General features: G+C 39.8%; 1 protein-coding gene across 3 annotated transcripts in view; it reads left to right on the forward strand.

Annotated features, from left to right (window-relative positions):
* The first annotated feature begins 830 nt into the window (after window positions 1-830).
* megf10 (multiple EGF-like-domains 10) overlaps window positions 831-11,404 on the forward strand; it is a 23,822-nt gene continuing 13,248 nt past the window's right edge. Inside the window, exons 1-6 of one of the 3 annotated variants that reach the window (XM_020618811.1) lie at window positions 831-1,038; window positions 3,756-3,878; window positions 4,647-4,782; window positions 5,952-6,053; window positions 6,144-6,244; window positions 8,403-8,495. In XM_020618811.1, coding sequence (XP_020474467.1) covers window positions 4,664-4,782; window positions 5,952-6,053; window positions 6,144-6,244; window positions 8,403-8,495 — 415 coding nt within the window. In that variant the 5' untranslated portion in view covers window positions 831-1,038; window positions 3,756-3,878; window positions 4,647-4,663. Of the gene's footprint in view, window positions 1,039-1,073; window positions 1,470-3,755; window positions 3,879-4,646; window positions 4,783-5,951; window positions 6,054-6,143; window positions 6,245-8,402; window positions 8,496-11,404 lie in introns of those variants that run through there. The other 2 variants (XM_020618812.1, XM_020618810.1) reach the window with 2 other exon arrangements.

Raw genomic sequence — 11,404 nt, forward strand, 5'->3', positions numbered from 1 at the left:
GAGACCTGAAAATGGCTGTCCACCAACGTTTACCATCCAACCTGACAGAACTGGAGAGGATCTGCAAGGAGGAATGGCAGAGGATCCCCAAATGCAGGTGTGAAAAACTTGTTGCATCATTCCCAAAAAGACTCATGGCTGTATTAGCTCAAAAGGGTGCTTCTACTAAATACTGAGCAAAGGGTCTGAATACTTATGACCATGTGATATTTCAGTTTTTCTTTTTTAATAAATCTGCAAAAATGTCAAATTCTGTGTTTTTCTGTCAATATGGGGTGCTGTGTGTACATTAATGAGGAAAAAAATGAACTTAAATGATTTTAGCATATGGCTGCAATATAACAAAGAGTGAAAAATTTAAGGGGGTCTGAATACTTTCCGTACCCACTGTACTTGTTTTATTGTTTGTATTAAGTGTTTGTATACAGTATGTTAAGTATAAACACATTTATTTGTATGTAATCTTCTTTCTTATTTTTAAACCTCTATCTATATGGTCACTGTTTCAGTTGAATTTACACAGAGCTCCCATGTTCTTTCATCACAATGTGATAAAATATGATGGAAACTGAGCATTGTTCTGCAGTGTTTTGTGAATAAAGGAATTTAAAAAAGAATCAATCTGTCCTATCACGGACTTGTAACGTCTTCCTCAGAATGTATTATCACTAGAATATTTTCGTTTGCCTAGTCATAAACGCAGGCTATCCGACAGCCTATGTAGGCTGACTGCGCCATCCGTTTTCATCCAAATAAAACAAGAAGGACGAAGTAGCCGTGATGGGCGGGGAGGCTAGAGACGCAAAGAAGCTTTCAAGAATGGGGAAAGTTTGTCAGTGTGTTGAAACGCTAGCGGAGACTCCACTCATCTGACTGAACGCTGCCATAAACAGCGCACTCTTCAGCTGAATGTCCTGTGGGCTTTGCAGAGGACAGCGCAGTTAGCCTGTGTTTCATTATTAATTACTGGACATATTACCATCCGCACCAACGAACGGCTCCATGCATTAAGGCAGAATCGTTATTCTAACAGATAAGGTAATGTTCCTCTTCGAAAGTTAACCAGGGTAGCCAACCTGTATGATTTAATTAAAGATTGGATGTGATTAATAGCCTAATAACAAATTTTGGTCGCCTTTTAGGCTAACAAGGATCAGTAAATGCATAACAATTAACTACCCGTCTTTCATTAAAATTATTTACTTAAGGGGTTTAGTTAAAGTGTATAAAAAAACTTGCAGATTTTGTCATCAGACGAATAAGCTTCTGTAAGCACAAGTGAAAACACTAGGTGCCGCATGAGCTGCTGCTGTCTTATTAAGGCGATGCGTCAACGTGGCCGCCATGTTGGGACGGCAATCTCGCGTCTCCTAATGCGTGTAGGCTATGTGTTGTGAAGGAAAGAGGTTTATCAACAATGAAGAGAATCGCCCCACTGACTGAATTTACTGGAATTTTCCAGTTCTTTGGTTTGTGACAAATGCCCGAAATGTATTTATGATACAACAATGTTCACTATAAACTTCACTTTTTAAAAATGTTTTTTTTTTTTTTTTTTTTTTTTTTTTTTTTTTTTTTTTTTTTTACAAATTTTGGAACATATGGCACATCGTATGAGTTTGACCTGCACAGACCTAAACAGAAAATGTGATCTGCACAGTAAATATAGTCAGAGCTTATATTGTACTGTAATAAATTGCTTCTGCCTTAAAATCATAGATGTTTCTTACAGACTGTAGTGTGAGAATGGCCACTGCACCGATTGAACTTCAGGACATGGTGTTCTTGAGTTAGGTCTTGATGAGTCTCTGAAACCATATTGGTCCAGTACAACTATTAATGTTTTGGTACATGTCTGATTGTGTAATTGAAATTTCATTTCCTCTATAACCATTAATGACTGGAACTGGAGAAAGAGATGAGACTCATTTTTAAGCAAAAATGGTTAAAGATCAATGTCTAATCGCTGGGTTTGAAGTTCATATTGTGTATATTTCTTATGTGACATATTAAATTGTTGAGTGTATTGGAATTGCTTCATATTTTGAAAAATGGGCCTCCAAAACTCTTGTGTGTCTGCTATTAGACTTTGGTCCATGGCTTGAGTGCAGCCTTTATCTAGGCCTAGAGGGACTTGAGACATCAAGTCTTGGTTCTGGGCATTCTGCTTTATGAGCACACAAAGAGATGTCAACCCTGTGCTGCCTTGAACAATGTATCAGAGTTGTGCTACCAAGTCTAATCTGCTCCATTAGCGGTTTGTGTGTCTGGAGCAACCTTTCATACACACAGCATGGCCCTTGTTTGTGCAGCGGTGCAGTTGTCTTGAGGTGGGAAGGGGTTCTGTTTGGTGGCTGCAGCTGTGCCCTCTTGTAGCTCAGTGAAACCAGAGAGGACTGGCCCTGCTGGCCCATAAACTGCCTGCACAGACACAGTGTCAGCAGCCCTACAGCCACTGGAGACATCTTTTAGGCTTCCTCTGTTAACTGATTTCAAACGTTGGCTAGCCACAAGATAGAGGGCTCTTCAGTCACTTCGTGAATCATAGAACAGCTGGAGTAATGTGCTGGAGGCAACAGCTGTATTTGTGCCATTAAGGAAGAAGATTAGACATATTTGCTGTAGACACAATGACAAATCCTAAAGATCCCGCCAAAGATTAAACTTTTATATTTGACATTTTGGATTATATTTTAGCACGTTTTCAGTTGAAATATCTTTCTCACATAATGCTTCACGGTGTGGATGGTGTTTGACCCTTTTGATGTACAGTATAAACACACACCACTGTGAGCAACAGTGAGCCAGCATATACATTTGCAGCATTTTTGTTTTAGCTAATTTCTGAATATTAAACTTAAAAGGTATGTCTGAGTAGGCTAGTCTATCTCAAATACTGTATGTTGAAAGGTTGGTCACTTTATCATTACTCTTGTCCATACTGACTGGGAGGTGATACCTTTTTAGCTTGACTAACAGGAGACAAAATTCAGTCTTTCTCCTATATATCTTCATCCTAGTAGTAGCATGTAGGTTTAATGCTGGTGTTTTTCCCCAGTGATGCAACTGCGTTTATGCTTATGTTGCTGATGTCTAACAGTCCTTTACCATGTGAAGCTGTGTTGCATTATACAAAACCCGGGCTAAGACCAGGAACTCCACAGGTTAGTTTAGAACCTTGTTCATGCATTTGGACTTCACTGAAAGCCATAGATGTTGTTACTGCGTTGTTGCAGCTGTCACAGGTGTAGCTATTCAGTTTACTGCACTGAGATTGTACTTCGGCATTGCCACATATATTTTCATGGTAGGTTATATCTAACCTGTTTTTTCCTTTATAAGTATGAACACTTCATACTGTGATCAGAATAAATACAGCAAACATAAGAAGACAGCAGTGACTGTCTGAGCATTGTTCCTCTTTGCAGCCTGAGATTTTCTTCATCTCAGTAGATCAGAGTGGTTTTGTCAGTTACAAAAAAACTGTAGAGCCTGTAGGACGCACTGGCAGGTTTATCTCTAATAGTGTGATGTTCAAACCAACAGAACCTTAAGTTTCCAAAGATAGCAACTCTGTCAGGCTAAATTCTGAAAGTGTGTATTAATGATACAAAAACTATATTTCTGTTTGATTAAAAAGTGCGGCTATGGCCATAGCAGTTTTTAATATATCATAGGTTTTAGTTTAATGAATGCATCATGAATGTGGTTTATGTTATAAAATTAAATTAATTCTATTTTTTATCAAATTACAGAAGTCTTGCTCCTTGGGAAGAGGAGTCATATAAGTCTGCCTTGTCATTAAAAGATTCTTTCAAGTACCTAAACACCAGAGCCCTGTGGAATCACCAGTCTCTCACTGGAGTTCTGTCATTGTGGTAAACAAAATACTGTGTATCCTCATGTTTTTAGTTCCACGCCAACTAGTAAAGATAGAACTGTGCTGAATACTGCTGATTATATGACTCAGATTTATTTTAATCAAACATTTATGTTTTAAGACTAAAGGCACCACTTTGGAAATGAAACGTTCCCATTGAATGGGTGTGTGTGTGTGTGGTGAAAGTAAGCTGCAAATGGCGAAGCCTACAGCTCTTCTAGAATTCTCATGCTGCTCAGACTGTGCAAAAAAAATTAAAAGAGAAGATTTCAATGAGGGAAATCAGGGTATAAAAATAGTGCCAAATTGAGACCGCAGAAAAGCTAAATTCCAAAATACACAAACTACAAATGTTCTCACACACAAGCCTGAGGTGTGGAGTCACATGACTTGGACTCCAGTCAGAATTCGATCATTTGAGACTTGAATTGATTTGTTTTGAAAGATTGACTTTAAGAGTAATGACTGGTGACCTCCATTGGAATCTCAAAATGACCTGAGATGAAGAGCCTATGCCAGGAGTTCTTTGAGGCTTAATTAACACACTATTAGTTCACAATTGTGCTTTTAACATGGTGATGTTTAGCAGGTATACTGTTTACCAAGCATGACTCAAAATCACTCTACAACTGAGAACATGTTTTTATAGTTAAACAAAACCAACAGATTGTTCAGTGTTTTCTCGTGATCTAACTGTATGTCACTGTACCATCTAAGCAGCTTCTGTGTGTTCCTGTGTCTTTTCCTCATCCTTCTCTGTCTAAAGGTGAAGCTCTGATTGAGATGGCTATGTCACTGCACTGCCACAGGACAGTAATGTTGGCTGTAGCCTTTTGCTTCCTGCCTTGCATTACTTCCTCCCTCAGCCTGGAGGACCCCAACGTCTGCAGCTACTGGGAGAGGTGAGCCACATTGCTCTGATCATTTTTGAGACCTTTGACCTCACGGATCTGTGCCACAGAGATTTCTCATGTTCCCACTGATTCCAGTCACCATGGTAACTAATTATGCAGGAGCAGATCAAATATACAAGAACCACCTCCTCACCTAACAGAAGAAGACCACAGTTCAGTATCAGTCTAATGACAGTGTGTTGTGATGCATTCAAACTAAGAGTAGCCATGTGTGAAAAATCACAGGGGGGCAAAAATACACCTACCTCTGCAGCTCACACATCACCATGTTGTCTTGTTTGTTTTTGCATTTGTTTGTATACAGATTAATCAGGCAAGAAACAAAGTGTTCATGGGTGAAATGTAGGGATTATCCCAGCCACATAGACTCATTTTCCCACAATCCTTCATATATTAACTTCCTAATCCACCCATAGACTCACCAGAAAATAGAGAAACACAATATGGTGTAACTTTGCCCATATAAACCCCAAGCACAGACTAAATTCTGTCTTTCTGCACTGCATATCACAGACAACACCTTTCTATGCAGAACTATGGACAGAGAACAAAAGAAGACATTTCTTAAATGAAGTTTATTGTTGTTTTTGCTCAAATATTACCAGCTTCTTCCATCAGAACACTCCAAATGCCTTCACTGCAATGTTTTTCAATTGGTGCTATAAATCTGGTTGTAATAGTTACAACTAAATCTAAAGGCTAATAATTTTAAAAAAAATTTCATTTATTTTGCTACTTTTAATTATTAGTTAAAATTCCAAAATTGTTGTTAATCATTTATTAGGCTGATAATTTATGAGACAGATTTTTATGAGACTGATCTGAACACCTCAGGTGTACCTACCTATATTTTATTAATCTCCTTTGTAAAACTTAGTTATTACACCTACAGAACATACAGGCTGCTACCTTGTTTATTTTCTAAAAATCATCTTCAGTAACACATAAGTGACACAGTTGTTTAAAAAGTAAATTTTACTTTTTGGCTGATTTCAGAATTGAAGGGAAGTCCATTAAGTGAAATGTAAAAGAAAAAAGGTGGAGGCAGATTTCCCTGCTATGCTGCCTATGTTGTTTAAAGTTGAATACATATGGGTGGTAGGATGTCAGGCATACACACACCCACACACTGATCTCTCTCTCTCCTGTGGTTTCAGCTACTCAGTGACAGTGCAGGAGACGTACGCCCATCCTTTTGATCAGATTTATTATACCAGCTGCACCGACATCCTCAACTGGTTCAAGTGCACCAGACACAGGTGAGGGATGCATCACTGAGACCTGATGCGCGGCAGCAGTGTGTAGCATTTCCTTAACTGAGTGTGACCCATCTTTCTGTCTGTGCACAGAGTGAGCTATCGAACAGCATACCGTAGAGGAGAGAAAACCATGTACCGAAGAAAGGCCCAGTGCTGCCCAGGCTTCCATGAGAATGGAGAGATCTGCATTCGTGAGTTATCTGCACATTCCTTTTTCTTGTTTACACATTATTTTTCTTTTTTTGTTCTCTCAGTTCTATCTTGTTGACTTGTCTACTCATTGCCTTATGGAAGGGCATTGTACATACACATTGAGAGACATTTGACCGGAGTCAAATTCCTCATGTCCAATGCACCTGGCCAATGAAGCTGATTCTGATTCTGATATAGTCCACAGAATCCATGGTTTTCAGTGGCATTGCAGCGATCCTTTTTCCTACCTAAAGCAGTAACACAAGCACATTATAAAAAGGAATGTTTTCCCCAGTAATATTGATACAGTACTAATGTTCTGGCCTCTATCATATCGCATTCAATGTCACATACTTGACATCAGCGGGGGCGTGGAAGTGGTGTGGTGCAGATTTTAACAACAGTGGCCACAGAAGGCAAGGAATAAACACAAGGCCTGAGGATAAAGCAAGGAGAAAACAGTTCTAGACATGGTTTTAAATTGATTTATCCAAATTTGTGCAAAATTTTTGTTAATGCAGCTTTAGTTGCACATTGATTTAACTAATGAAAAACACCATTTTAGGAAACTTAATTAAATTTTCTTTTGTTCAATGGTAAAAAAAACATAAGCATTACACTAGGGGTGTAATGGGACACACAAATCATGGCCAGGTTGGGCTTCGATTCACTTTCGATACAGCAAGGGAAAAAATACAAGTCATAAAATTTCTTGTCACTTATTATGAACTTTTGTAAACATCAAATTTTTTTTTAAATAAACTGTGGAATAATATAGAGTAACAAATGCACCATAAAGGTCACTGAATGGTTTGATGTGTAGGAAATTTTATGTAAGTCCTATGCTTTAGCTTTCACCATCACTACACATCGATTCTGCAGGAGATTTTGGAGCGACGTACCATTACATCCCACTTCTACATGCTGAAGAAAATGGGAAGCATGGTTCAGCTGAATGACTGTCACTAGTTAATAAAACAACATGTGTTATTATTACAGTGGCTTGTCAGTGAGGCTACTGTGTACCCCCCACCACTTTATCTCAGCAGGTGTGAAGCCAGAGGGGCCAGTGGCAAAAACAACTGTTGTTCATCAGTGACAGTAACATAAAGCATTATGCTAACACACAGCCTGCTGTTATTATGGTGAACGTAATACAATAATACATTTACAATTACAATAATAAACCTATGGTTAAGGCTGGGGAATGTTTCACACTGGAACACCTTTCTCTGGTGGGAAAGTCCTGTGTTTTATGACCCAGCTTCCTCCTGCTGCAGACTTAGTTTGAAATGGGGGTGTTTGTAGTGATGAACCCACATAGAATTATCACCAGCTCTTAAGTTCCTCACAGATCTACAGAGCTCTTAAGCCTCTTTTAGCCTGTGTTAGTTTTGTGTTCCACAGACTGAATGTTTTGGTTCAGTCTCAGTGCTCTCGTCAGCCTGGTTTCCAGGCAGCAACAGGCAGCTGCTTTCTGAGGAAAAAACTGATAAACACAATTTACTTACATTACTCATCTAACACTAAGCAGCAGCCAGAGGGGCTTGCTTTATGATCTCTCAGAAGTTTTAAAGAGTGCTGTCTGAAATGGTCTGACGGGGTTTCTGAACCAAACATTTGACATATACTGTAGTTTGGAGGGAGTATAAATTCAGTTTTAGATGATGGCTGATAAAGTTTTAGCAGCTAAAGGGCCAGATATTTTCCCAAGATTTGGTGGAAACCAAACCAGAGTTAAAATTAGAATGAACACCGGACTAATTTAAAATTATTGTGTGCATGGGGACAAAAAAAGCTGACTGAAAATTAGTCCGTACCACAATTTGAGTATCATTTACTGTCAAAGATAGTGATTAGACATACTTTTAAACAAGGTCGGCCATTCTTATTTTGGTCTGAACTTATAACTTTTCAAATTTGGATGTCTCAAGTAAGCCATGTCTCACAACAGTCCAAATAGAGTGCATGACCATGACTTCAGTCAGAAGTCAGATCCATGTCTTAACTGTACAGCACTGTTAAAGGGAAAGTATAAGTTTAAAGTTTTATTTAACCCTACATGACTAATTCCTATGCAGATATATTTTTTAAAGTTTTAAAGTCTCTGTGACTGTACTGATGCCTGGCCTGTCTTCTTGTCTCCTCCACGTCCAGCTCATTGTGCAGAGAGCTGCGTTCACGGACATTGTACGGCCCCCAACACCTGTCAGTGTGAGCCGGGTTGGGGTGGCACCAACTGTTCCAGCGGTAAGTCCTCCAGCTGTTGCTGTCTTTGAGCAGCCGTGTCTTTGAGCAGCTGTGTCTTTGTGCATGTGGGTTTTCTGTGAAAGCACTCTGAGCACACACACACAAAAAAAAGCTGATACCATATCATAACAACACCAGCGGTGAGAAACACCATGGGAGCAAAACACTGTGTTCTCATGGCGATGTTTTGTTTTTTTGACTACAAAAATTTCCTCAATAAGGCTACTGTACTTAAGGACAAATTTGAGATGCTGTCTACTCAACTCCACTACATTTCAGTGTCATTATGTTCAATAGGAACATAACATTACAAATTATTTAGAAATGTAATCCTTAATCATGTCATGTGAGCTTAAACATCGTCATGGCAGGTTGTCTTGTCTGTGCTGTGTTTCATGTAGTAATATAAGGATGTTTTTCAAGAGCAGTCAAACTCAGCCACCACCCACAGAAGGTGGTTCAGCTACAGCAGCATCAACCAGTGAATGGTAGAAAGATGCTGTTATGAATCTGCAGCTGTAACACTTGGGCTAGTAGCAGTGGTGGAGTTTTGCTCATATTTTGTTATATATTCCACATATACCTGAAATTTCTTTTACTGAGTGAAATGCTATGTAAATACACTGGGGTTTAGCAGCTTTTACATGCTTGCAAACTATTTTGTTCTCTCAGTCTTATCTTGTTTACTCATTGCTTTACAGAAGAACATTGTACATACGCATTGAGAACCACTGTACTGGAGTCAAATCCTTCATGTGTTTAACACACCTGGCCAATAAAGCTGATTCTGATTAAGATGTACTACATGGTATTAGGACGTCTGACCCTAATAGGTAACATGAACTGGAGAGAACCTGACAGCAATACAGTCCAGCTGGTGGAAAGCACTAGGCAGACAAGAATCAGTGGGCAGAGTACAGGTCTGAAGGCAGGTCTCAGTCAGGCAGAAATAACAGGTTTGGTGACAAGATAGTGCAGACAAGATACAGGTCTGGTGATGAATGAAGGTTGGAAAGAACTGTGTTGTGCATGTGAAGAGCCAGGCAACAGGTGCAGAAATGAGGTTCAGGCTGACAGAATGCAGGTGCACAGACAGATGACAGCTGGAACACATAGCATGGTGCGGATGCCTATCTGGCCATTAGAGCAAGGAAACAAAGCAGTATATGTAGGGCAGAGACGACAAGCAACAGGTGAGAGGAATTAGCCAGGTGATCCGAATCAGTCACTGATTGGCAGAAGTGAAGCTAAAGAGAATGAGATGATAACCTGGAAGTTCCTTTCACCATAAGTCTCTAACAGGAAGTCAGGAGCAGGACATGGCATTTGTCTGTTAGGAGAAGGATTTAAAATTCTATCCTGGAGCCAGTGGAGAGAAGCTAATACGGGAGACATCCTGATAGTAAAGAGTTACAGTAGTCCAGCCTGGAACTAGCAAATGCATGGGCCAGTTTTTCAGAATCACTTTGAGAAAGGATGCTCCTGATTTCAGAATAAGAATCAGCTTTACTGGCCAAATAAAGCTGTTGCCCATGACTGGTAAATTGTCAGCATTGTTACATCTCCAGTATTAGCATAACAAGCACACTGTGAAAATGACTCTGACTTAGAGGTTAAACAGGGACTTCAGCTAGTTGACCTCGGGCAAAATGGTAAAGACGTCACTTTTCTGCAAGCTTGTGTTCAGCGTGTTTGACAGCTGTTTGATACACTGCTGTTACTGGCAGATTTTGTTCTACAGTGATAGTATTGCTGTCAACATCCTCTGTTTGGCTGCGTGAGTGTGCATGAGAAGCGCTCAGCCCAACTCTCACATAAACAGACAGAAGAAAAAATACAGTGGCAAAGCAAAGTGGAACTAACATCAAGTTCCCACCGGGTAAGGGTATGTGAAGCAGATCATTAAGTTACTGCTGTGAAAATTCACTGTATGACATATTCAGGGTTATTTTCAGATGTTTGTGTTCAGCAACAGAGAAGACAGAGACCTGTAGTGTGTGTGTGTTCTTGTACTTGCTATAAAGTGAGGACCAACAAGTATTTTTTTGCTACAGAATGATCACTACTTAGGAGAAAAATTAGGTTTGCTGTTGTTCTCATATAACATCTTGGTGTCCTTGTTTAAAGACACTGCTTAGTGGGGAGATACATTTATTGTATTATAAGGATAAAACTTTGGGGGAAGACATGCAGTCCTGCTCAGCCTGGAAATCTGGAGGGGTACTACAAGTGTTTTTTTTTCAGTGGGAATCCTCCATGTTAGTGAGAAAGGCGTTTACCGTTCCCATGGGTGCACCATGCCCATTAGGCTGGGTAATCACTAAATAGAAAAACATCATGGTCCCAGTCCCTCCTCAGTCTGAAGAGTGAGAGCTGAGCCCACCCACAACAACTGGCAGCTCAAGTTACTTGCACAGTACTTGTTCCTCTACTTGACTGACTCTTTTCCCCTGAAATCTCTCTTAGTGTGAGTGTGACAAAGCTTTTAATGTGTTTTTGACTTGTGTCAGAATGGATTCAAATGAGGACACAATATGCAGAAGTTTCATCCCTTATAGGTTTTTTCTCTAAAGATCACAGACCAGACTGAGAATGGAATGCATCCAGCCCTGTGACCAATTCCTGGCTGGCACAGTGCGGTCTTTTTTTGTTCATGACCACCTTGAATAGGCTAATGAAACGGAACAGGCTGCTCTCCGGCAAGCGGATGAGGAGCCCCAAGCTCTTGGAGTTTGGCCTTTCTTCAATCTAGGTCAGGTTTCACAAAGCTACCAGGATAGAGGATTTGAATGCAGGAAGGGTTTTACATGTACAGTGGGTACGGAAAGTTTTCAGACCCCCTTAAATTTTTCACTCTTTGTTATATTGCAGCCATATGCTAAAATCATTTAAGTTCATTTTTTTCCTCA

This window comes from Monopterus albus, unplaced genomic scaffold, assembly GCF_001952655.1.
Source record: "Monopterus albus unplaced genomic scaffold, M_albus_1.0 scaffold209.1, whole genome shotgun sequence".
In the NCBI taxonomy this organism is placed as follows: domain Eukaryota; kingdom Metazoa; phylum Chordata; class Actinopteri; order Synbranchiformes; family Synbranchidae; genus Monopterus; species Monopterus albus.